Raw genomic sequence first — 26,531 nt, forward strand, 5'->3', positions numbered from 1 at the left:
ACCAACAAATGTGTGGCTTAGACATCAGGAACATAGACTCAGTTCTGAACACAGGTAGGTAAAATCAGAGTTATTGACAGGACCATGTTTGTTCCAACGTTTCAAGAGTCTTTCAGGCCTCTTTCCCGCTCCTGTTGATGGCTGTGGCATTCCTCAGGTTGTGGAGGCCTTATCCTGGCATTCTGTTGCTTCACATGAGGTTCCATGTGGTTAGTGTCTGTTTTCACTGCCTCTATTACCCTGCTACCTTTTTGTTTACATTGTTGTATGTGTATCTCAGAGCCCATGCCTGCTAGGCAAGTGCTCTCCCACTGAGTCACAACCTTTGGACTCCAGTCCCTTTCAAGTTGATTACAAGTCATGCTTGCTTGATGTGCCAGTGTTAATTTTTATTGTAATTTTATTCACAATGACTTCTAAAATCATGTCTCCAAGGTCCTTAGAAAAATATGAATGTTGGGGCACCCCTTGCATGCAAAAGGCCAAGGCTATCATGGGCAGCTCTACTCCGAGCTGCAGACTGAGCCCGACTTCTAGATATTTTCTGATGGACTGCTGGTTTGACACTGGATTGCCCTAATCTGTTCTGCTTATAATTGAATTCTTAGCTGAGAGAAGTGGCCAGCAGGCCAGTAGTCTGGCCATGGGCTGTGTCAGCAGACCCCAAGCATGGCGTTATTAAGCCTGTATATTGTGTCTTTTGTCTTAGCAGGAATTGCTGAAGGTGTAGTGGATCATCGCATTGGCCATGGCCCTCTTCTCTGTGTAGGGGTGTACCCTTTTGTGGTGCTAGGAATGGAACCTACAGCCCTGAGCTAGCCTTCTAGCTCAGGCACCCTATGTTGGAACACCCTAGGGATCTGTAATGTCCCTCTTGACCTTGCTGTTTGGCCATCTGTGTAGTTTGTCTTCTATTACTGCTTCAGTCTGTATTCTTTCATAAGAACTATGCTTAATTCTTGATTCTAGACATCAACATCCCTCTCTTCAGAGGAAAAAGGTAAAAAGGCCAAGAAGAAAACCAGAAGACGGAGAGCCAAGGGTGAAGGAAAGCGGCAGTCAGAGGATGAGTGCTTCCGCTGTGGTGATGGCGGACAGCTGGTGCTGTGTGACCGCAAGTTCTGCACTAAGGCCTACCACCTGTCCTGCCTGGGCTTGGGCAAGCGGCCTTTTGGTAGGTGCCCAGCACCCATACCAGCTTCTGATGACTTACAGAGGGCTTGCCTGCCATTCCTACTAGGCCTTTCTTTACTTGACTGGGCCTTACCTGGTTGCAGATTCATGGGAAGGTCAGGCAGTAAATGTCTCCAGTTCACAGGATGGGGTCAGTTAGTAGCTTCCAAAGTCTAGTGTAGTGTGGTCATTTCATTAGTACCAAGATCTAAAGTGATACACACCATGCAGGACTCTAATGGAGAGGACAGGTTCCACTGCAGCAGCCACCATGACTAGTCTCAGTCACTGGAGGGCCTGGTTGTTAGGCACCTCACTTAACTCCCTCCCCAGAACTTGCAGGCACCTAGAGATGCACAGCTAGCAGGAATTGCTTTTTAAGATGGAGCTACATATTTGGCTCCTTGGAAAACAATAGAATAGGCTTTGCCTCTTACTACCCCTACATACTCAAGAGAGACCATAGCATCAAGATGAAATACAAAGACTTTACTCAAAGACAAGAAACCCAATACGGTTTTACATATCCGTAGTGGATTTGACAGCTATCCTTAATATTAACAAAGAGCGTCAGAGATTCATATCTAAGCAGAAAACTGTTCCCTTATATTAGGCAAAGCACAGGCCAGGCATGACAGCTCACACCTTTAATCCCACCACCTGGGAAGCAGAGGCAGGTGGATTTCTGAGTTCAAGACCAACCTGGTCTAAAGAGTGAGTGCCAGGATATTCAGAAGTACACAAAGAAACCCTGTCTCGATTAAAAAAAAAAAAAAAAAAAAAAAAAAAAACTCATAGGGAAGGGTCACTGCCATCAGTGGACATCTGCTAGTGTTCTTACGCTGTGTCTGGTGTGATACTGCAGTTGGCAGGAATGTATGCTGTAGTCTACAGCACTCAGCACCTGCCTGGCCTTTGAGCACCAATTACTAGCTTCTCTCTGGCAACTGAAATGAAAAGCAGACTCTTGTGTTAATTTGCATTTATTTGACTAGCCAAGTAAAAAAGTAATTCTAAGTTAGGTATGCTGGTATATTCCAATTGGCCCACCAACTCAAGGCTGAAGCAGGTGGATGGGTAGTTAAAGATCCCGGTCACCCTGGGAAACATACTGAGATGGGTATATCTTATAATAATAATAATTATTATTATTATATAATAATATATTATATAATAATATATTATGTGGATATTAACTCAATGCTACAACATATGCTTGAGGCCTTGGGTTCAATCCCTAGTACCCCTCAAAAAATTATTCTCCACCCTGAATATATTGAAGATTTGATTCTTTCACTTCCATTTACTAATGGTGTGTTTTATTGCAGGGAAGTGGGAATGTCCTTGGCATCACTGTGATGTATGTGGCAAACCTTCTACCTCATTTTGCCACCTCTGCCCCAACTCATTCTGTAAGGAACACCAAGACGGGACTGCTTTCCATTCCACCCAGGATGGGCAATCCTACTGCTGTGAGCATGACTTGAGGGCAGAATCTGCAACTAATACCAAGACTGAAAAACCCTTTCCAGAATCACTGAAGTCAAAGGGGAAGAGGAAGAAAAGGCGGTGTTGGCGAAGAATCACAGACAGCAAATAGCATTTGGTCAGATCCTGGGGTGGTGTGGGGCAGCCAGCCCTGCCAACAATGGGAAGGCAAATGCAGCAACACTCACCCCAAGGACCCAGGTCATAGCGCTATGTGTATAGGCCTACTTGCGTGGGAGGCAGCTCCTCCCACCACTGAGCCATCCTCAGCAGCTGTGCTGCGTCTGCACTGATGCTTCTCAGCTGCACGATTGGCGGTCCAGGATAAACAAGCCTTACTACGCAGCGTCACCTCTACACTTGAATCTGAGACCCAACTTCAAGGTGCCCTCCCATTTCTATTTTAGATTAAAGTTATGATTGAAGATTAACTGGCATGTGAAATGCTTTTATCTTACCTGAAACATATAAAGAATTTTCTACAGGTCACCATTAGCTCTCTCCTGATGGTGCAGGCTTCTATTCACATACTGCCCTCTACTCAGGGCAGATTGGGACTCAAGCCCTGGGCTCCTTCTAATCAGGATTGATAATTATTTTGTTTTGAAATAGCCTATGTTCTTTGTATTAATGTGAATTTTTCCTCAAAGTGTTTTGTTTCCACTTTGAGTGGTTGTGGTGTTGCAAGATTCCTCTCGTGGCTTCCCTTTTTGTGGACATGACCAGTGACAGCAGTGTGGCCTGGCAGCTGCTTTTGTTTTGCCTGTTTTTCTCTAATGTCTTGAACCCAGGTTCTTTGACCAACATTTGGGGGAAACCTTGTACATTTTCTTCACTTGGTAGTCTTCTGACATTTATTCCCAACATACTTTTGCTAAAACTTTCATACATTATTACCAGCTAAAATATATCTGAGTTGTCAGGCAGATAGAACTATTGAGCCCAGAGGGAGGTAACCACAGGAACCCCGGGGGAAGTGGGGGAGCACAGACAGCCTGGAACCTAGGCTAATGCTTTCTGTCTGGTGCATTTGTTTGTGGAGCCTCAAGCTATTTGCTCTTTATCTCTCCACCAGGGCCCCACCTTGTCTCATGGTGGTCAAGTCTCATGGTGCCTGTTTCCCTATGAGATTTAAGTGATTTCTTTTAAAGGCTCAGCCCAAGGACTAGTAGACTGTCCACTGTCCTTGGGCCTGCTTCAGCCTTCCCAGGACTGCATTGTGGCCCTGGAGAGCTTGGGACACTGAGAAAGGAGACCTCATGCTTTCTATTGGGAGGGAAGGTGCATGCAGTGCATCAGCAATGGATGGCTTTAGAAAAACCACAAAGTAAAAAGCTTAAACTAGCCATGAAGTCCCCAAGGTTTGCTGTCCACTGCTGTCCTGCCCTCTAGCCTTGTAGAACTGCAGTTCCCATTTGAACCAGGACTGAGCATTCTTAATGGTCAGCATCAGCCGTGACACCTGCCAGCCTAGCATGTCATGGGCACTGATTAGTGACTGTCCCTTTGGCACTTCTATAGTAGTCCCCCAAAAGTTGAAGCAGCAGCCTGTTGCTTTCGTAGGCACAGGCTAGTTACCTCTGGAGACACCTATTTGACCAGCAGGCCAGAAACACTTTAAGTTTAGATTTAATTTGGCTCAAACTGCTCTATACAAATAATAGATTGGTTCATAAATTTAGGTTATTTATGGCCCAAGTTTGGCAGGCTGATGTAGTGATAGGCCAGATAGTCTTCTCACATGCACATGGCCCCCAGGCTCCATGGTAGGCCCATCATGTTGTCCAAAACCATCCTTTCCTACCAGCTGAGTAGCTTCTGCTAAAGGTAAAAGGCACCAGAGCTGATTTTGCAGTTTACTTTGGGAACAAATTAACTGTGTTTTTTTTTTTTTAATCTTAAGTAAAATCTTGGGAATTTTGGTTCTAAATTCTTTTATGATCTTTATGAAGGAAATATTGTGAACATTGTAGACAATTTCCCCTTTTTAAAAGTATTAATGAGTAAATAACACTAACTCTAAAAACCAACCGAAGACCTACTTACAAATCTAGGGTGATGGCTTTTCCTACAGAGGGACCAGCCAATAGGCCTAGAGCTGTGACTCTGGATGTGGTAGGTGCTCTGAATCTGACAGAGATGTTACTTTCTGAACATCAGCTCCAGTTTTCTTTTTCCTTAATGTGACATAAACAAATGAAAACTGCCCATATTCTACACTACTCAGGAGCCATTCCCTAGTCAGCACACACCTATGTGTACACTTCTGCAAGGTGGCAGCAGCCCAGGGACGCACAGCCAGTGTCCACACAAGCACTGCTCTATGAGAATGTGGAACTACAGCAGTTAAAACCTAGGCACCTGTAGGGCAGTGCATCTGGCAAGAGTGATAAGGACTAGGTGCTAGTTCCTAAGGAACATCCTGGCACTAGTATGTAAGGACTCCTTGGGCCTCAGGCAGGCACACTCAGGTTGGCATTTCTGATGATTTCCAAGTGATATCTGTAGCATGATGTGTGAAGTGCCCAGAGCTACCTAATTTTCAAGAGTTAAGTATAAAAATGTTTTAAAGTTAATGCAAATACTTATCAGTTGCCAAATACCATCATCTACATGGAGTGTAGCTGATGACTGTTAGAATAAAATGCTGTGTCCGTGTCATGGTGTCACCGTATCCTGTTGAGATGTGAAATGTCCTGTCAGAAATTAAATCTAAGTTTAAATGTGCCTATTGGTGTCTAAACTTCATACAATATAAAGTCAGCTTCCTTTTAGGAATGCCGGGTGCTGTCACTAGGTCTGATAGTGAAGGCTTAAAAACTTGAAATTTGGGGGAGGGGGGAGGTAATACTGAAATATAGATGAGAATTACCAGTTGGGGAAAAATAGCATTTAAAGTGGAAAGTTGTGTTTGGAAAACTGTAATGAGTATTTTTTTATTAAAAAACTTTAAAGGCCTCTTTCTTACACTTATTTAATATGTACCTGTGTTTTACTCCTCTACTTCCTGGGTGCCCACATTTGCCCTACTATTTACCTACCTTCTGTTTTCTTGTAGCCTTATCTCCAACCCTGCCTCTCCTGCCCCAGGCTCTGACAGCTGTATCTGGAGGGGGGTTTGGTCTCAGCAGGGAGTCGAGCCAACCTGAAACACAGCTCTGCGGACTTTCTTTATAAAAACTAAACTTTAATACTCAGGTCATTTTACAATGAAAATAGGAACCCAGACACAGGTCTGAAATGTTTACAACTGTACAAAAAGACATACAAATCCCTGGTAGGTAGTGGCATCAAGGCTGGCCATATCCCTCTCACACCCTAGACTGCCAGGTGTCACCTTTGGTCCCCTCAACCTCATGAGGGAGGGCATGCACAAGCAGAGAAAGAGAAAGCCCTCTCAGCTAGTACTATTTTTTTTTTTAAAGAAGAAATAAAAAAGGTAAAAGTCTAACAGGCACTAGAATATATGAAATAACTTTTGGTTTGCATTCAAAACATAATCCAAAATAAGGTATCTTAATCACACAAAAAACTAACTCATTAAAATATAAAAAATAAGCCTAAACTTCCCAGAGAAATGGCTGGGGCCCAGGAGCCTGTGGATAGCATGTGCTGGGTAGGACACAGCCTTCGGTATCTGCTCAGGTCACTTAGCATAACCAGCAAAACTTGTCCTCTGGTCTGATGAAGGTCAGCAGCAGAGACGGCACTTAGGACACATTGGTCATAGGCTTGTACTTCTTGAAGCGTGTCCACTGGCCTGTGGCGTAGTTCATCTCGAACACTGTGTCCACTAACATGGTGGTACTGCCCTGGCCGTCAGCCTTAGGCAGATCCTCGGTGTGCTCGCTGAGCTTGATCTGGATCACATCCCCCTGCTCCGGACATGGATTCTCTGTAGGGAGCAGGGACTGCTGGGAAGGTGCCTAGGGCCAAGGAACCCATCCCCCAACCCGCGGGGGCCACCTCCCAAGCCTAGTAGCACAGACGCACCTCGAGAGCCAGCCATGAAGCCCAGGATGAGGGCCTTTTCTGGCCTTGTGACCTTGTTTGCCGTCTTGAACATCTCCTGGGCAGCAAACATCTGTTCTCTCTGTGAAGAGATGATGTGGGTGCCCGGGCTGCCAAGGCTACCTGCCTCGATATGCTCATCATATGATACCCCCCGGGCTGCAAACAGGCAAACCTGTGCTATCCAGCTAATGGCCTTGGGCCCTGCCAGGGTACCTACCGTGAGGGACAGGTTCTTCTTAGGTTGCTGCTGAACAGGGGCTGGGGCCTGGGTCTGTGGGGCCACCATGGCCACTGGGGGTGTCTGAGCAGTGGGAGTGACAGCTGGGGGAGTAGTAGGTGTCAGAGGTGAGGCAGGTGCTGCAGGTGTTGGTGTAGCTGGGCTCAGGCCACTGTTATACATAGGTGCCCTTTGTTTAAACTGTGTTGGCAGTGTGGGACTTGGGGCGCTGGGTTCCTCAGGTGGCCGGCTGGCTTCCCGGGAGGGTGGAGCTGCAGGCAAAGCAGGTTTATTAAGAGTTGTCCAGGAAAGGGAGTCTTCATTCCTAATGTTCTCATCCTAGACTGGTCCCCAGGCTGCCTGTCCCAGACACCATTTTCTGGAGAGATCGGCTCAGCTCCACTTCCCCTGCCCTGACAACTACCCCATATCCACCTACTCTCTCTTGTTCCCATCACTGCTGACCTTCACAGCCTGGGACATAAGCCCTGTGCACTACCACCCAGCAAGGCAGAGCCCACGTCCTCAGGCATTCCTAGACCCGTGGATTAAGTTGTCTAGGGCTCTGGTTAGCTCCTGGCTCATGTTACCCATACATACCCTGGTACTGGTTACAGGACAATGGAAAGCAGCTTCCCTAAGTAAGCCTAGCACTCTGTGCCCCCATAAGGCTGCTGACCTTTACATGTCTTGAGGAAAACTGAGCCCCCCCCTCCCCGCCCCGCAGCCTACAAAGCTGAGCCCAATGTAACCAACCCCCTGAACAAGTGGCTAACCCAAGCTTTTGTCTGCCCCTTAAAGAATCATCCCTCTGCAGAATGCCTCATCTGGGAAGAGAAAATCCTTGGCTTCCCTGCCTCCCCAATCCCTACCCAAAGAACAGGGTGCCCAAAGTGGCAGTCTTGGCAGCTACTTGCTCTTTCAAATCAGGACTTCTGGCTTATTTCTTGGCCAGAAGATCTTCCTGCTGCCTGGGATCAAAAGACAATGGGACATGTGCCTTAGCAGCACCTGTGAGCAAGGCTACTACTTCCCAGGTGGGTATGCTGGGCTCGGTCCAGGTGTCTAAGTGATCCTGTGACCCCAGGGCAAGTCCTTATGTGGGCTGAGGGAAAACTGGTTCAGCTTACTGCCTGGTACTCACCTGGGGGAGTCTCAGAGCTGGGGATGTAAGATGAAGCAGGTACCACACTGGGTGTAGAGGGCAGGTAACTTGTGGAAGGCAGTGTTGGCTCACTGTTCAGAGACCCAAGTTTCTGGAAGACAGAGACCGTGGTTCCTCCAGGCAGATGTAGCAGTTTCAGTACCTTCCTGGCAGCAGCCTGGACAGCCTCAATCAGCCATTGCCCACCAACAGAGCAAGGTAGCAAGTACCACTATCCCCAGGACAGGGATCATGGCTTCTCTAACCCATAAACCCTTGATTTTAGTGATGCTGGACTTCAAACTTAAGCCATGGCCACCACCCTATCCTCCCAAACTGACATCTAGGGAAAACAGTTCAGCAATGCAAAGCGTACCGCAAAGAAAATAGGCTCAGAGACCACACCAAGAAACAGCCACACTGTCTCCACACAACCTGTGCACAGACAGACCCTGGGGAAGAGCCACTCTGCTGAAACACCCTTGCCACATGCATGTGATGCCTGGTCTTCAGAGCACTTGGGCCTCCAACAGGAACCATACCCACTGGACAGTGAGGAGCATGAGGTAATAACAGTGGTATGGAGACACCACAGGCAGTAATTCTGGTATGAGGCAGGAATTTATTCCAAACACGAGACTGATGCCCAAGTCAGGCTCTGGCTCCCTCTGCCACTAACACACATACATGCACACACATCTGCACACATGTAAACACATACTTTTACAGAATATATCTTAGTGGCTATCAGTCAGGACAAGAGGGAGCACATTATTTTGGCTGTGTCAGCAGCTAGAAGTGGTATATAGCACGCCCACAGCTGCACTGCACGGAGCCCTACCTGTGTGGACACCAGGCCAGCAGCATAGTCAGGGGTGGCATTTTCAACAACTGTCTCTTCCTTGGTGGGCTTTTCTACCACTTCTGTGTCTGCCAATAAAGGAAGAGAGCTGGTTAGTGGCTCTCTGACCCAGCTCCAGTTCAGAAGTCACAAGTGTTCTCTGTGAAGGCCAAATGCAAAATGACATTGTGCACTTAGGTCTCAGGACAAAGAAATGATTCCTTGGATCAGGTATTATAACCTGTAATCCTAGCAGTTAGAAAGCTACAAGCTTGAGGTCAGCCTGGACTACAGTGTACAGACCTTGTCTCAAAAAGCCACACACCCCCACTCAAAACAAACAAACAAAAAACCTGGGAAAAGTCTGATTATCACCATGGTAAGATAAGACACTCAGGCAGACTAGACCAGAAAGAGAAACCATGAAGAAACCCCAAAGGACCCAGACACTATACTTGCAGAAGCAACTATAGTAGCACACTAGGCTACCTCAGACCTCCCTCCAAACCTTTAATGCTCCACACACCTAAAGTCTTCCTCCTCCTTTTTGCTTCTCGGCCAGCACCAACTGTATTCAGCTCAGAAATATCCAGCAGCTGCCAAAATAAATACATGCCACACTTAATCATAGAGCAAAGGATCCACACTTGGCCTTGGCAGGATCATGAGAAAGAATGTCCCACCTTCACACCCCTTTCTTTCTGCAGTGGAGTCCTCGAAGGTGGTATTGGAGTCCGGTTCCCAGAAGGGCTGAAGACGCTGGGTGTGGTGGGACTTCTGAAGGGGGCTTGCTTCGGGATGCCTTTGAGAGGGGCTACAGAAAAGACACGAATGTCCATGCTGATGTCTTTGGGGGTGGGGTGCCCAGCAGTCTTTTTGAGCACAATTGCTGAGCAAGGCTTCTTCTGGGAAACCCCACAGAAAGTCTCCTACACATTCTGGACTTTGCACATTTCATCCTGTGCTAAAAAGAACTAGAACTTAAGGGACTCAGTGGTTGAGAGCATTGACTGTTCTTCCAGAAGACCCACTTTTGATTTCCAACACCCACGGTTATTAACTCCAGTCCCGGGGGATCTGATGCCCTCTCCTGTCATCCAGGAGCACTGCACACTCATACACAGACATACGTGCAGACAAAACAGCCATACACATACAATAAAATAATTGAAAAAAACAAAAACCCAGACTCTTCATCAGTATCACTATGTTAAAGGGACACAAGTTCAGAACCTGCAAGCCTAACGTCATCCCTGAAGGTCTGCTGGGAAGACCCAGACTTGATGCTCTGAAGGTGCACGACATATCCTTTCTGAGAAGGCTAGAGCAATAGAGCAATAGATAACACAGCTCTGTAAGACAACTGAGACCTCCAGACCTTGCAGGACAAGAACTATCCTGGTATCAAACTGCCCAGAGAGCTGCCACACCCCAAACTGACATTTTTGCTAAGAACAAAGGCAAGTATCTCACGCTACATGACCTTACAGTATCAAGTCTCTCAGAACAATGACATTCCACTTTTCTTTCTGTCCCTCAGGAGGGCTACCCAATGTCCTCAGAGGCAAGGGAAGCAAGGTGGAGCCTACACTACAGCAGCAGGCCACACCAAAGGAAGAACCATGCACTGCAGTAAAAATGGTAGAATGGTCAGCCACCCCAAGACTTTCCACTAGTTATGTGCCAGTTTGGGGGTTATGGGGAACTTGGTATTCCAAGATGCCAGATGAGCCAAGTGGGAGGACCCTGCAAGGCTTTCCCTTCACTCTACAGCTGTCTTGCCCACTGGGCCCTGAACATGGTTCTAGAGGAGTCCTCTCTTGTACTTGACACAGTGCTAAGTGCACATAAACACAGGCACATGCATGAAGAGCCAAACTACTCTGTGACCCTCTAACTTGGAAACTAGCTCTGGGCACATGCCATCTGTCACATGTGTTACACCCAAGAGGATAGCTACAGATGACAGAGAGGCTACAGTAAATGTCCCCTTCACAGTCAGCTGGTCTGATGCTGGCTCACCACATACAGCCTCCTTCCTTTCCCCAGGCAAAGATGGATACGGCCTTGCTTGTCCTCACAGCTACTCACTACAGAGCCAGTGGGCCTCACCTCTCAGGACTAATGTTTTCAGGTGAGGAAAACTCCAACCTTTCAAGCCAAACCCTCCTGGCAAGTAACAATAGCTCCGCCCGAGAGCACACGAGCCTTACTTGTAGTGTCCATCTTTCGGAGCAGCCCCCGGCCCTTGGCGTGGAATGGGACCCCAGCACTTCTCTTCAGCTGCTGGGCTGTCTCGGTAGCTATGAGAATAAAAGCCACAAGGTCAGGGTCACTTAGATGATAAAGCAACTATAACAAAAGAGACATTAAAACAACTCAAGGTAACTCCTTTATGTAACCCAGCAGGGATGCACCAGAAATGCTGCTGACTTTTATAGTTGATACTTCCTTTAAAAAAACAAACAAACAAAAAAGCCCAAAACAAAACAGAGAAAGGAAGGACTGTTTCCTGGTATTTTTTTTTATAAATCATTGTCTAATAATTCAACATTAAGCTAAGAATTAAGTGGAAATTTTCTGCTGCTTTGTAACTGCAAGAGCTTCTATGTCACCTGTTTTCTTTGATTTCATCATTGTTTTCAAGATGACAAGATGGACAGAATAGACACAAGAGCTAATTGCTCGCGCATGGCTTCTGGGTTGGCACATCTCATCGTGATGCTAGGTGCTTCTGAGGATATACTGATTGGGCAATAGTTAACGACCACCTTAATCTCCGCTACATCTCCTCCAAAAGGGAGAGCACTGTGGCTACAGCCCAACCCACAGAGGCCTGCCCCTTGTTCTGGTAACCAAAGCTGTCTTGGGACAGAAAACCTGAAGCCAACAAATGGCTAAATCTGTCCCCTGGGTTGCCACTCACTTGACTGTCTTGTCATGTCACGTCATGGACTCTCAGACCCCTGCTCAACTCTGCCCCCTTCCCTCGGGGCCTCTGTGGCAATGGAATACCACCACAGGTAGCACCGCAGGTTTTTTCTTCTTGTGTCGCTTAATAGAAAATACTAAATCTCCCTGTGTGCACTGGCTTTCTAAAGTGACAACCTAATCCGAGCAAACATCGAGGGCAGTGATGGGCATTCAAGATGGCAGCAAGGGAGACCCTTCCCTCAGCAGAGTGAATGCCAACTATGTTACAGAGCTCAATGTTAAAATGAAATGATTGAAGCTGTAATAAAATTGAATACCAAATAATAAACCCCATCATATGTTGTAAGCTCATTTTGTTAAATAAATAAGCCTTCCCCTGTTCACTGAGGAGCCTGACACCAGCTCAAATATGGCAAAGGCTTTCTGTGTCAGGAAATATCCACAAAAGTGGCTCCTGCTACCTGTTGTGCCCCAGGGAACCAGAAGCCTGAGGTGTTGGTATCTTACAGGTCCCCACGGTTGTCTTTACAGAAGGCTCAGGCCAAGATTCTCCTCACAGAGTTACATATAAATAAGAGAAAGAAACAGATTTTCCTGAAGTAGCTTACAAAAGCTGGAGGGCAGGATTAGCCCGAGTCCATCAGCAGTACTGATTTCCCAACAGCAGGGCTAGAGCAACTGAGCAGAGAGGACTTCCAGAACAGGTAAGTGGGCCTGAGCTCCACAGAATTACACACAGCACAGACCCCAGGCCCCAGACCTGTCCTGCTGCAAGGCTCTTCCTTAGATTCCTGCAAACAGGGTATTTGCTGCTCTGTGATCCCAGCACTCAGGAGGCTGAGGCAGGAGGAAGGAGAAGCCATGCCAGCCTAGGCTACACAGTGAGACTGTTTTCCAATAAACAATAAAAACAAAAACAAAAAGAGCTATTTACAAATACTAGTAATGCTAATTGCATAGCCAGAATAAGTTTATGGAAGTCCGTGTTTTTTAATTTTTTTTAAATCTTTTTCATTTGTTGGTTTTTTGTTTATATTGTTTTGCCAAAACAAGGTCTACATTGCCTAGGCTGGCCTTAAGCCAGTCTGTGTTCATGTGGTCTTTCTGTCTCCGCATCTCACAAAGCTGTGACCTAGGCACACAGTGAACTAGCTGAAAACCCAAGCTTTCATGGTTTGTTGCTAAAGGACACTTTCCATGGCCTGTCTCCAGCAAGTGAATGCCTTCCACACAAACGTTCATAAGACATGATTTGGAAAAGCATTTAATAAAATCATCTAATATCTTCTAATAAGAGACCAGGTCAGGACACAAGCAGCAGCCTCACACCAACATCCCACTGTGAGAGACCTACACCCTGCTTGACTGGCACAGATTCTGTTTTGTGGGATCACAAGCACCGTGTCTGAAAACCCTGAGATCTCTAATGCATGTTTCTAAAAAGCAGTGGTTAGCACAGAAACCTCTGATTGTCTTTTTGAGAAGACAAACTAGTCTCTTTTAAGGTAAAAATGTTTGAAAACTATAGAGAGAATCTCTAGTGTATTGTATGGAAGCCTCTCGTCAATAAAAAAACCTATGGTCTATAGGAACCGTGTAGAACAGAATAGAAGGTGGGACATCCGGAAGGCAGAAAGGATTCTGAGAGAGAGCCAGGCACAGGGCGATTTGCCCAGGAATATGGAGGAAGACAGAGACCATGGGAGGAGCTGAGCGGAGGTAACCAGCCATGTGGTAGAACTTATATTAGAATAAATGGGAAATTAAATTATGAGCTAGTTAGAGAACAAGCCAAAGCTTATGGTCAAGGTGTTTATAAATATATTTTGAGTCTCAGAGTTGTTATTCTGGGAGTTTGGGGCTGGGAGGAAAGCATCCATTTAACAAATGGTGCTGAACACGGTAGGTGTGGAATCTAAGTCTTTTGATTTTATATTCAGTTATTAGATGGAGTCCAGGTAAACCGAGAACAGTGACCCTGTTGTGCTACAGAGCACTTGACTGAGGCCCTTGACCCTACAGTCTCTCTTGGACCAACAGCTAGCCCAGGACAGGAATTTCACCACCCCAATTATAGGGGTCACTCATCCAGTGAGCAGGGAGCAGGAGTGCAAAGATTCAGAACAAAGTCCTTGGGTAAACCCCAAGGGCTTAGGCTGGACTGAACCAGTTTCTCAGAATGGGGGAGTCACAGCAGGTATTTGTATGAGTATATGCTGCCCACACAGGAGCCTAGGACAGTGGCAGCACAAGACAGAATCTGTGGGTTTTCTGTTCCCTATGAGCCAGAGAGCCAAGAACCAACCACTCAGTGTCCCACTAAACAACACAGGGAGACAAGATCACACAAAAGGAATCTGAGCACACCAGAATGTGAAAGAACGTAAAAAATTATGTTTTAAGACTGAAAAGGGAAGGACACTGGATTTAAATTCACATATACATATAATTTACAATTGATAAATATAAAGATGAGCGGCACAATGACACGGAGGGCTCTAAGTTACCTGATATTCTTTTAAATGGTTCAAAGAAGAAAATAAAAGAAAAAGGAGCACATGTAACTGAAACTGAACTATCACTAATGACTAGTACTGTCTTACTCGCCTCATTCCACCTTAATAATATTATCAACTCTCTACATCTTCTTAGAGACAGACATGCAAAAATTCTGAAAAATTTATAAATCAGACTAAGGAAAAGGCTAAAATATTAGAGATGAAGGAAATGAGACGTGAAATTTGAAATTACAAAACTTTTTTTTTTTTAATTTATAAATCAGAGTAAGGAAAAGGCTAAGATACGAGAGATTTAAAAAAAAAAAAAGGGAGAGAAAATTAAGGCAGACTTGGAGAAAGAGGCTGATGAAAACTTAGTTGCAGATTGGAGACCACGGAGCATAGGTTGGAGGATTCTTTTGACTCAAAATAGGAATCTTCAGAGGAATCCAATCTAGAATTTACAGTAACATCTAAAGAGGCAGTTCCCGATGAGGAAAATCTACAAAGGCTTAAAGAATTAAAACGGCAGCCCATGACAACAAAATATATTGAGTTAAGAACCCAGATTCTACTTACTGATGCTGCCTTGGAACAATGCTATACTGTAAATTGTATAGAATTTGGAGGCTTAAGCTGTGTGTATGTGTTGATGCAGCACACTGTTGATCTGTTGATGCATATTCAGAATTCCAGTGGACTTCTGCCTTGAATTCTGAAACATGATTGTGAGACTGCACATTCATTAGAAGGTATGACAGCTATGGAAATACAAACTGAGACTAACAGTGCTCTGCTATTTGTCTCCAGTAAAATGCAAGTCCGTTGCGTATTCTACAAAGCATGTTGTGATGTACCACACAGTCCTACCCGACAGGCAGCTGTGCAGAGAGCTAGTCATGCTTTGAAGGAAATGCCTTTACAGGTGAAAGCTGATGGGGTTTCAGCATATGCATCCATTAGAATATAACAATGTTTTTAGACATTATGACATGAAATCTGTTGCAGATATAATTTACAGTCCTACAGATCAAGCAAACTGTGAGCAATCTAACAAAAATTTCATAGAGATGCTCATAGAATAGAAGGAGGATAAAAAAAAATCTCTTCGGGATAAAGCACTGGGTTTTAGAAAGGAGTGCTGGATGACATCAGCTTATAGAAGTCCTAATCCAGAATGGAAAAAAGGAAGTGTGTTGTACTGGGGGAGATTCTGCATTTATTTCAATAGAAAAGCTATGTCTTCCATCTAAATTGTTGGAAATCAGACATGAAGGAGGGTGGGGGCCGGGGGAGGGGTGAGACCCCTGAAGATCTTGTTGCAGACAGAAAGAGATCAAGACCAACAAAGCAGATAAAGTATGCGCTGACCCCTCTGCAGGGAAAGACCTCTGAGACACAAATAAATCTTGCTGGCTAGAGTCCTTACAACTATATTTACATGCCATTCTTTCATATGACATGGATGAAAATTAATATTACAGTTTGGTCATATAGTCCAAACTAATTTATAAAGATGTCTTTCACCTGCTCAAAGAACAAAGAATCATCTTTGACTAATCTGTATATACTGCATGTTCTATACATATGTTATTGCTGAAATGTGTATTATTTGTGAGTGTTTCTATGTTTGCAGACCAAAGAATCAGATACGAAGAAGACAAGACAAGCAGCACAGATGACCCAGGCTGTCTCAACTGCTTGATTCCGGGACAGTTTCAAAGAAAGCAGGTGACCCCAGTTTGCCCAGCATCATAGAGTCTTCCAGTCAGAACGACAGGTAAGCCCTGAACTTCTCAACACACAGAGACTAGACAACAGCTAGCTTTCTTAAGACTGACCACTATCCCAATTTGGGGGTTGGGGGGAAGAGGGAAAGATCAAAAGGAAAGTGAAACCCCAAATCATCGGGATGCTGTTTTAAGAGGTGAGATGGATGGCTTTTGGCCGTTTAACAGATAATAGATGTTTAAGGGGGTTAGTTACAATATGTTAATGATTCTGGTCAGGGAAGAAACAAAACAGAGATACTGGATTCAGGGATTTCTTTTTCTCTCTTTTTCTTTCCTCTATCCTTTCTCTCCATTAGACAAGTGTTAGAGGGAAAAGGGAGAAGGAAATGAAAAGAAATAGGGGAAATACAGGAATAATGGATGGATTATTGAATCTTTTTTTAGGTCAAAGAACATTAGTAAGCCAAAAATCTTACACTGGTATTGATTTTTCTATATTGATACATATTAAGGTTATATTTGTTTACATTGGTATAGATCTTTGTATAGTGATACAGATTTAGATTATACTTTGCTACAACAAGCTAAGATACTTAATGAGATTCATTTAAAAATGCAATGTTAAGTTCCAGCCCTTAAAAGCTGCTATAAGAAACTGTTTAAAATAATTAAAAATGCAAGTTACCAGTCAATCAAACATATTGCCTTGAAGGTGCTACTTTAGTTATTTACAAAATTAAGCTTTATTCTGGGTAGATGTTCTCAAGTTTAGTCAGATAGCAAATAGCTAGAAAGAAACAATTCAGATATACTATAGATAGATGGTCTTCAAATACCTCAGAGACCCACAGAATACAGCATTTAAAGATGCTTTATTAATTTAATCCTTTTTTGACAATGAGACAGGTCTCCCCCTGGCAGCACCCCTACTGGGCTTCAAAGGAGATGAGCATTGGAGAAACTCTTATGGAGTTTGCTTCAAAAGTGACAAGCTAGCCATTGGACACTGCCCTTGCTTCGTGCTGACAGAATGCTGTCTAAACCGGACAAATGGGATGCAGGCAAGTCGACTGCTGAGGTTTGCCAAGACAAGGTAAGCTGTCCTTTATACTTCCTGTTTCACAAAAAGGCCTGTCAGATATTCTGGGCCAGAAGGTTACAGAGGACGCTCCTACAACTCAGAGGAATTTGGGGGCTGTCCAGTCAGCCAACTGTCACTGTTGTCATCTGGAAGTTGCTTGCCTACACTTCCCGCTTACTCAGGTAACATTTATTCCTTCTCAGGTCTTGGATGGGGTTGAAGACTAGATAGATGTTTTATAGATGTTTATAGATGTTTTAAGGTCTATGCAAGTTATGATAAGAATGCTTTAAGTACAGAACTCTGAACTCACCACAATAGGATAGAGAGTAGAGTACTTTATCCAAAGTTGCCAAATACATATGACCTAGACATTAAAAATATAATTCTTGCCGGGCAGTGGTGGCACTCGTCTTTAATCCCAGCACTTAGGAGGCAGAGGCAGGTGGATTTCTGAGTTCGAGGCCACCCTGGTCTACAGAGTGAGTTCCAGGACAGCCAGGGCTACACAGAGGAACCCTGTCTCGAAAAACTTTTAAAAAAAAAAAAATTCTTACTTGATAGTTTTTCATATTTGTTACTATTGTATATAATCTACTGATGTAAAAGAAAGCCTTTTATTGAACTAAAGGGGGCAATTATGTTGTGTATTGTATGGGTTCAGCAACTTGTCAATAAAAACTCTACGTCTTATAGGAAAGGGAGGATAGAAGGTGGGACATCTGGTAGGCAGAAAGGATTCTGGGAGAGAGCCAGATGCATGGAGATTTGCCTGGGAACATGGGGGAGCACAGAAGCATGGGATCTGAGAGGAGGTAATCATCCATGTGGCAGAACTTAGATTACAATAAATGGGATATTAAAGTATGAGCTAGTCGGAGAATGAGCCAAAGCTTATGGCCAAAGTAAATATATTTTGAGTCTCAGTGTCCTTACTCCAGGGGCTTGGGGCTGAAGGGAAATCCCACAGAGAAAAGAGCAGGGTGGTTGTGACCCAAGCACTCACATTTCTGCAGCAGTTCTGCCCTCAGTGTGGCACTCTTAGGTTTCCGCTTCAGCTGAAAATGTTTCACTGGTGGGGTGAGGGGCCCAGCAAGGGTCGTCAGGGCATTCTTGTTCAGGTACTGGCACTCCAGCGGTAGCATGGCAGATGCCTCGCACTCACTTACTGTGGAGAGCCAAAGAGTGTTAGAGGAAGTAGCTCTTACAACCAGGGAAAGCAGGTTGTTGCCCCCACAGCTCACATGTAGACGACTCCATGAAGGCTTTCATTATTTACCACTGTGACAGCTTCTTGCTTTGGTTTCAAGCCCCCTATTGTCCCCACCACTCCAGTTCCACCATCTCTAGAACCCAAGATCATCTGGGTGCATCAGGACCAAAGAATAGGCCTGCCGCCCCAAAGGAAGACTCATCAGATTCTCCAGGGGCCTTTTAAAAATAAGAAATGCCTAGAAAAGAAGACAGGATTCCTCAATTATGTCAGCTGCAAGCCACTGGACTCCAGTGGAGGTCCAGGAACCACAAGCATCAGCATACAGCAGCATGGAGAGCAGCCTCCTGCATCCTAACTACAAGGCAGCCTCAGCACCAAGAGGAACAAGTGTGTGGCTACCTTAGCCTTCCCCTTTGACTGCAGAGCCCTGGCCGTTTCTCCTGACACTCCTCAGTGGCAGTCTTCTAAAGCCACCCACATGTGCTTCCTAATTCGATGTGGTCACCAAGAGGCTGGAGCCTCAAAAACTCCAAGGAGTTGCCCCAATCAGTCATGTAACTGAGGGAATCATGAGAAGCAAGCTGCCTCATCCTCCTACTGCCAAGAGAAGCAGCCACTCCAGCAGAGGGATGTGACATGTGCGGACCAAAATGCTCCCAGTCTGCAACTACAAATCAACAAAACCCCAAAAATGTCCTAGGGCTTCACAAGCAGGCCTGAGGGAGTGTGTGACCCCGAGCCTCCAACTCCATTTTTCCGAAGAAGACTTTGAGACACAGGTCTTCAATCTCAAGGGAGAGCGCATCAGAGGCACAGACATTCCTACTCTCAGCTCTCTAAAACCACAGTTTTCACCTCAGTCTAGAAACGAATTTGTTGGTATTTCTTATGAGTATCTACTTTAGAACAGAGAATGTTTTAGGCTCTGGAAACACAACCTATAGGGTTTTCACCCTTGAGGAACTTATGGGGAGGGACGGCAATGAGCAAGTGATCATGGGTGAGTCATGTAATTGCAAACACAGCACATGCAGCAGGGACAGGGTTGTTGGAAGTCAGACTGTGGGGAAGGACAGCTAGTGTCTAAGGAGACATGGCACACTACACCAAAAGTGTAATAATGACAACACAATTTCTAAAACTAGAGCCTTCTTCCTACTGCAAAATAAAGTCCAGCTACTTACCTTTTTCTCTAAGTTCTCCTAAGATGTCTTGAACATTGGGGTTCTGTTCCTCAAGGTCCAGATTCAAGGAGCCCGTGTCAGGGAAGGACTTCAGAATGTCAGCAACCATGAGGACCCAGGGGTCTGAATCCAGGGTGGCAAGCTGGATGATATCCATCAGAGCACCCTTCATCTGCCAAGATAGAAGACACCAAGTATATGCTACCAGCCTCACTTGGCCTCTTGGAACAGTGACAGCTAAAAATGTCCCCTGCCATAAATCTACCCATTTACATATTGTGGCCTCTGGGTGGCCTGTGGCAGGAATCTCTATGATACCCTTCAGGCCCCACAGTTCTACCTGGGTTTTGCTTTCTCTATCTGACCTGCCTGAATCCAAGGCCATCTGCTTCCCTGATCTGCCACATTTGTTAGGCTGTGATGGCCCATTACCCAGGGTCTCCCATGGCTTTCCAGACTGTGCCTATGCTTCCTAACTCTCTCTGGTGGGCAGATATAACAAAATATAAGATCCAAGGAACCTGGGTTGTCATGCCTATACTTCTGGAATATGTACTGTTAATGGGACTCTTCTGGCTCGCAGAATTGGGCTCAGTTGCAGGGGCATGGAGTGCCAAGGCAGTTGGGTGACCCATCATTTCTTGGGTGCAAAGGAGGGACATGGGCAAGAGCTTGCATCATGCATAACTGCCACTGCTAGCAATATCGGTACCTGAAGATACAGTGTGCACAGAAGAAACAGCAGAAAGCTGAGAATGTGGAATGGCAGTGCAGTCTATGAGCTAACGGCACCTCCGACAGAGTCAGAGGGGCCAGGGAGAGTCTTTTCGGCAGCCTGTGTGAGAGGCTGTGGCCAGAAGACAAGAGTGATTTGATCTCTACCACCCACAGATAAGAGGGCCACCCAATTTGTGCTGCTTTGTTGCAGTAGCTGTGGTGGTTTGAATAAGAATGGCCCCCATAGGCTCAGGTTTGAATGCTTGGGGCAGTAGAATTGTCTGGGAAGGATTAGGAGGTGTGAATTTTAGCAGAGCCATTGTATCTGGCAAGGTACACTGGCTTTGAAGTGGCCTTTTGCAAACAGTCAGTGATTGTTATCTGAAGGATTCACACAGCCTCTGCATAACTTAAAGGTCTCCAATGGCTGAGGTTACTTAGGTAATGGGTCCTTCATACACCTCCTAGATCAGATAAGAGGTTTTCGCAAAGGAAGCCACTTGCTAAATTGTCCTTTCTGTAATAAAGGAGTCTACAAAGTTGGTTCCTAATTCAGTCCTTCAGGGGCTGTCCCCCCACTTCTGAGAAACCTAAATTCATCCTGTAGTGTCTCTCGTTCTCAACTCATCTGGTGTAACAATGCACACAGAGGTGTGTCATTAGGGGGTGGGCTTTGAGGTTTCAAATGTCTGTAATTTGTGGGTCAGATGTGAGCTCTCAGCTACTTCTCCAGCTCCCTCCTGCCTGGCTGCCGCTGCACTCCAAGCCGTGATGAGCATGGACTAACCTTTAAAACTGTAAATGCCCTAAATTAAATGCCTTCCTTTATGTTACCTGTGTGGAGACACTATGACTAAGACAATAGCCCTGGAAAGGTAACTTACAAAAAGGGAAAACAGGTAATATTTTCTAAAAGAATGGCTCTAAAGATTTCAGGTTGCTGGGCGGTGGTGGCGCAAGCCTTTAATCCCAGCACTTGGGAGGCAGAGACAGGTGGATTTCTGAGTTCGAGGCCAGCCTGGTCTACAGAGTGAGTTCCAGGACAGCCAGGACTACACAGAGAAACACTGTCTTGAAAAAACAACAACAACAACAACAAAACAAACAAACAAACAAACAAAAACAGGTTAAAAATAGAAAGAACATTGATTTGAATTATTTATGTGTCCTCCAAATTTGTATTTTGAAGTATGTCTTTAAATTGCCATAGACTGAGCTGCTTCAAAACAACAGATATGGGCTAAACATAGCAGCACATGCCATGCAGAGACAGGTGGATTTCTGAGTTCGAGGCCAGCCTGGTCTACAGAGTGAGTGCCAGGACAGCCTGGACTACACAGAGAAACGCTGTCTTGAAAAAACAGCAGGCATGATCTCTTATTAGAGTTTCAGGCCAGCCAGAGTTAATACGGTGAGAGCTTGTTTCAAAAATATACACTTCATAGGCCTAAGAGTTGGGAAGTGGCAAAGTGCTAGCAGATTTGGTTTACAGTCAGGGGCTTTCTCCCTTACACAAACACATCCCATGGACCTATAGGGGCATAATCCCATTTTGCTTCTTAGTCTCTCAATATGCTGCTGAATGGGTTAACCTGCTGAATTCAATGTGTGTACCAACCTGGAAGACAGACATTGGGACAATAGTAAAGCCCTAGTTCATACATGATGGTATTCCTGTTAGGTGGCATTCTTTAATTTGTTTGAAGGTGTGCCTCTGAATTTTCAGTTGTTCATTATTATACTGGCAGAGAGCTAAGTGCTGGTAGAAATTTGGTATTGTCATCACCAGGTGTTTTATTTACAAATGTTTGTCCTTCCTCACCTGCTTAAAGGCAAAGAGATGGATCAGGTGGTGTCTTGCTGCTGATTGGCTGTAATAAAGATCTGAGGATCAGTAGCTGGGGCAGGAAGTATGAGGGTGGAACTTCCAAGCAGAGAGATGAATGCAGGAGGAAGGCAGACATAGCAGAGTCAAAAGCAAACATGGAAAGGAACAGACATGGACTGGAGCAGAGCAGGGAGGGAAAGAACTAGCCCTTGGTGGGTCATAGGCTAGAATAGTCAGGTAAAGCTTAAATGGCAGTGTCAGGTGCTGTCAGCCCTTCAAACCCGCGAGTCCCATATGTGTGGATTCAATTGCAAAAACTATAAAGGAAGGGTGCTCACTGTGTGCATGCTTTTATTTGACTCTATTCCCTAGACAATGCAGTACGATTATACTAGAAGTCCTGAATGCTGTAAAGATGATTTAAGTACATAGGTTACACAAAAAGACTATGCCACTGTACAACAGGCACCTGAATATGCTGGGCTCAAAACTGATCCCCCATAGTTACTGAGGGATAGTTGTACTGTAATGGCAGCCCAAGTTAACACAGCCATTTGCACACTGAATAAAATTATAAGCAAAAACTTACTTTTGGCCATACTCTCATTGTGCTTACTACAGGCACTGACTGAATGGGTGATGACCAAGCCCCTTACCTCTGTGGGCACCACATGGAAGACAAGCATCCTACCTTGCATCCAGCTACAGTCAAGGACATGGGTACCCATCCAACAACAAATCAAGGAGGAGGGAATAAAGTGTGTGTCTTATATAAACTTGACACAAGCTAGAGTAATCTGAGAGAACCTCAGTTGAGGAAATGCCTCCATAAGATCCAGCTCTAAGGCATTTTTGTAGGAAAGACCAGCACCCGTACATATCGTATCAAATGGCTATGTAGGTGTGCCCCTGTATTTTCAATTGTTAACTGCTGTGCTGGCAGAGCCAAGTGCTGGCAAGATATTTGGTATTACCATTTCTGAGGCCCATTTTAGATGTAAATGTGTATCCTTCCTCACCTGCCCAAAAGATGATTCTCTGAGATTATCAGATTAAAAATCAAGCTGCCATCATGAATGTCATGTAGCCTTCAATGCCAAAAGGAATAGAGAAAGATGGATTAGGCATTGCCCTGCTGCTGACTGGACCAAACTGAGTAAATAAGGAGGAGTATGGCTTTTTGTAGAATAAAGAACTGGCAGCTGGAGCTGGTGTGGAGATGTTTTACTTGTTAAAAAGATGGACAACACTATAACAGAGGACACTGACCCCATAGAGTTTCACTTAGTTACCATCATGGAGCTAATAACAATATGGTCAGTAATGACCTTCTATACCTAAAGAAAAATCAGAATAAAGAACAGAAGAGATACCCCTTGTCCTTCTCAGAATTCACAGGATCAGACTTAGATAAGGAGAGAATTGAAGCCCTAGTAGATACTGGGGGAGATATAAAAATAATTTCACAAGATTCTTGAAATTCAACCTGGCCACTTTGAAAGGTATCTATATATATCCTAGGGATTGGGACGCTGTCTCAGATAAAACGAACTCCAAAATGGATTAAATTTAGAGGTCAAAAAAGTCACGTAAGAATTAAGACCATGTGCGGCAGATACAGTCATAAATTTACAGGAAAGAGATTATAATGGTGGGAAACACAGATTAACATTCCTTCAACTTCAGGGACAAGCTGTAAAATGGGAGACGTTCCCGATGGAGGGACTGAGAAATGATACAAAAGACAGTTACAGACGATTCAGGCTGTCCATAGGCAGACCACAGCAGGTTTGGCTCTCCAAATTATAAGGAAGGGCACTAATGATAGAGTACCAATTGCCCTACCGTTAAAATGGGTAACTAACAAGCTATTTGAGTAGAACAGTGATCCTTAAGTAAGGAAAAGCTACAGGCCCTAGGCCCAAGAGCAGCTGGAGGCTCAACATATGGAAGACTCCACCAGCCCTTGGAATTCTCCTATATTTATCAATAAAAATAAATCTAAAAACCACAGGCTGTTATCTGACCTAAGAACTACCAATAAGGTAATTCAGCCTATGGGTTCTTTACAACTGGGAGTCCCCTTTACTTCTTTGTTACCTAAAGCATGGTTTATTAAATGACTGATTTAAAAGATTCTTTTTCTCAATATCCCTGCAAGAAAAAGATAAAGAAAAATCTGCTTTCATTGTGCTCAAATTTAACAATAAGCAGCGTATAAAAAGATATCAATGGAAAGTTTTGCCACAAGGAATGTTAAACAGCCCCACCTTGTGCCAATATTTTGTACAACAGCTGTTAAAAATGATTCGCAAACAAGTTTCCTCAATCTATAAATTATCATTGTATGGATGATAACTTGTTGGCTGATTCCAGTATACACACCTTAGGAAAAAAAATGTTGAAGTTAAAAAAAAAAAATTGCTTTGCTGGGGATTACAAATTACTTTTGAAAAAATACAAAGAGGAGATTATATCAATTATCTAGGATACAAGAATATTTAAGCACAGAAAGTACAGATTCAAAGAGATCAGTTACAAACTCTTATTAGTAGTTTTTAAAAAATGCTGAGAGATATTAATTGGCTATGGCCCACAATTGGGCTAACTACTCAAGGGTTAAGTAATTTATTTCAAACCTTAGAAATTCGGGCTTAAATAGTCCAAGAAAATGATCAGCGGAGTCTGAGAATTGGCTTCTGGTAGAAAAGAGACTACAGGATGCATATGTGGATCATATGGAGTCCAAACTTGATTATATTTAAGTAAATGACCTTCTACTCATTTTCCCACAAAAATTCTTATGCAGAAAGACAATAATATCTTAGAATGGATATGTTTAGCGCATAAACTGAGTAAAAAATTAAAAACCTATTGTGGTGGTTTGGATATGGTTGGCCCAAAGCGACGTGGTACAATTAGATAGACCCTCTTTGCAGTAAGGTGTGGCCTTGCTGGAGGAAGTTCATCACTGTGGGGGTGGGTTTTGAGGTCTTATGCTCAAGCTCTACCCAGTGTGGATGAGAGTCTCCTTTTGCCTCGCTTCAGATCAAGATGTAGAACTCTAAGCTCCTCCAGCACTAAGTCTGTCTACAGGCTGCCATGCTTCCTTCCATGATGACAATGGACTAAATCTCTGAAACTGTAAGCCAGCCCCAATTAAATGCTGCCCTTTATGAGCTGCCTTGGTCATGGTGTTTCTTGATAGCAAAACCCTAACTAAGACACCTATATAAAAAAGGTTTCTGATTTAATTGTGAAAGGAAGAGTAAGGCATTGTCAATTATCAGGAATAGACCCAGTAGGGATTATAGTGCCTAAGACTAATGTTGAAATTTCCTCATTATGGATAATCAATAAAGACTGCAAAGAGCCTGCACTAATTTCTGGGGAGAAATTAACAACAAATACTCCCCAAAACAAATGACTTCAGTTTATAAAAAGAACTAGTTGAATTCTACAGGTCAAGCAATTGTGAAAAGATCTAATGGCATTTTAAAAGAGATGCTCATAAAACAGGAGGCTATGATATCTCCCAGAGATAGATTACATAATGCTTTATTAACTTTAGTTCTTTAAACATCAGTGAGACAGGTAAGCACAGCTGCTAAAAACACCGGATTTTAGAAAGGACTACTGAATGTATTCACCTCAGATCGGAAGTCAAGAAATGTGTTGTACTGGGGAAGAGGCTACATCTTTATTTCCACAGAAACAAAATGCTGTGGCTTCCTTCAAAGTTAATGAAGGTCAGGTTTGACCATGGGAAAAGTCTGGCTGCTGACATGGAAGGTACAAGTAAGAGACCCAGGGAAACAACAAAGCAGATAATGTAAATGCTGATCTTCCTACAGAGGAACAGCTTAGAGACTGAGGAGACATGGATGTCTCTCTAGTAGCCAATGGTCCTCATGACTTAGTATTACATATCATCCTTTCATATGACATAGGTGACAATTTATAACACCCTAATACAGTTTGGTTAGGGTTTTACTGCTATGAAGAGACACCGTGACCAAGGCAACTCTTATAAAGACAACATTTAATTAAGGCTGGCTTATAAGTTCAAAGGTTCAGTCTATTATCATCAAGGCTGGAGCATAGTGCAAGAAGAGCTGAAGGATCTACATCTTGTTCGGGAAGGCAAACAGGAGAAGACTGGCTTCCAGACAGCTAGGATGAAGATCTTAAAGCCCACACCTACAATGACACATCTACTCCAATAGGGCCACGCCTCTTAATAGTGCCACTCCGTGGGCAAAGAATATAAAAATCATCACAGCAGCCCAAACTGACTTACAGATGCCTTTCACCTACTCAGGCACAGAGCAGAGAATCATTACCTGATCTGTGCACACCACATATTCCATACATGTGTTAATATACAAATGTACATACAATGTTACTTTTATAAGCTATGTGCAGGCACCAGTGAAGTTAAAGTGTCCCAACCAGATTCACTC

General features: G+C 44.2%; 2 protein-coding genes across 5 annotated transcripts in view; one reads left to right on the top strand and one right to left on the bottom strand.

Annotated features, from left to right (window-relative positions):
* The window catches only part of Nsd2 (nuclear receptor binding SET domain protein 2), a 73,169-nt gene extending 67,781 nt beyond the window's left edge, over positions 1-5,388 (top strand). For all 3 annotated transcript variants that reach the window (XM_034508961.2, XM_076938304.1, XM_034508960.2), the window contains 2 exons: positions 970-1,174; positions 2,502-5,388. In XM_034508961.2, the coding sequence (XP_034364852.1) occupies positions 970-1,174; positions 2,502-2,773 (477 nt within the window). In that variant the 3' untranslated portion in view covers positions 2,774-5,388. The remainder of the gene's footprint in view (positions 1-969; positions 1,175-2,501) is intronic.
* Positions 5,389-5,827: 439 nt separating this feature from the next.
* Positions 5,828-26,531, bottom strand: part of Nelfa (negative elongation factor complex member A) — a 50,229-nt gene continuing 29,525 nt past the window's right edge. For both annotated transcript variants that reach the window (XM_076938306.1, XM_034508964.2), the window contains exons 2-11: positions 19,524-19,695; positions 18,130-18,291; positions 11,091-11,180; positions 9,561-9,691; positions 9,404-9,473; positions 8,878-8,966; positions 8,037-8,148; positions 6,893-7,164; positions 6,655-6,754; positions 5,828-6,556 (exon numbers count right to left, since the gene is read on the bottom strand). In XM_076938306.1, coding sequence (XP_076794421.1) covers positions 6,372-6,556; positions 6,655-6,754; positions 6,893-7,164; positions 8,037-8,148; positions 8,878-8,966; positions 9,404-9,473; positions 9,561-9,691; positions 11,091-11,180; positions 18,130-18,291; positions 19,524-19,695 — 1,383 coding nt within the window. In that variant the 3' untranslated portion in view covers positions 5,828-6,371. The remainder of the gene's footprint in view (positions 6,557-6,654; positions 6,755-6,892; positions 7,165-8,036; positions 8,149-8,877; positions 8,967-9,403; positions 9,474-9,560; positions 9,692-11,090; positions 11,181-18,129; positions 18,292-19,523; positions 19,696-26,531) is intronic.

Source organism: Arvicanthis niloticus, chromosome 7 (genome assembly GCF_011762505.2).
Source record: "Arvicanthis niloticus isolate mArvNil1 chromosome 7, mArvNil1.pat.X, whole genome shotgun sequence".
Lineage (NCBI taxonomy): Eukaryota > Metazoa > Chordata > Mammalia > Rodentia > Muridae > Arvicanthis > Arvicanthis niloticus.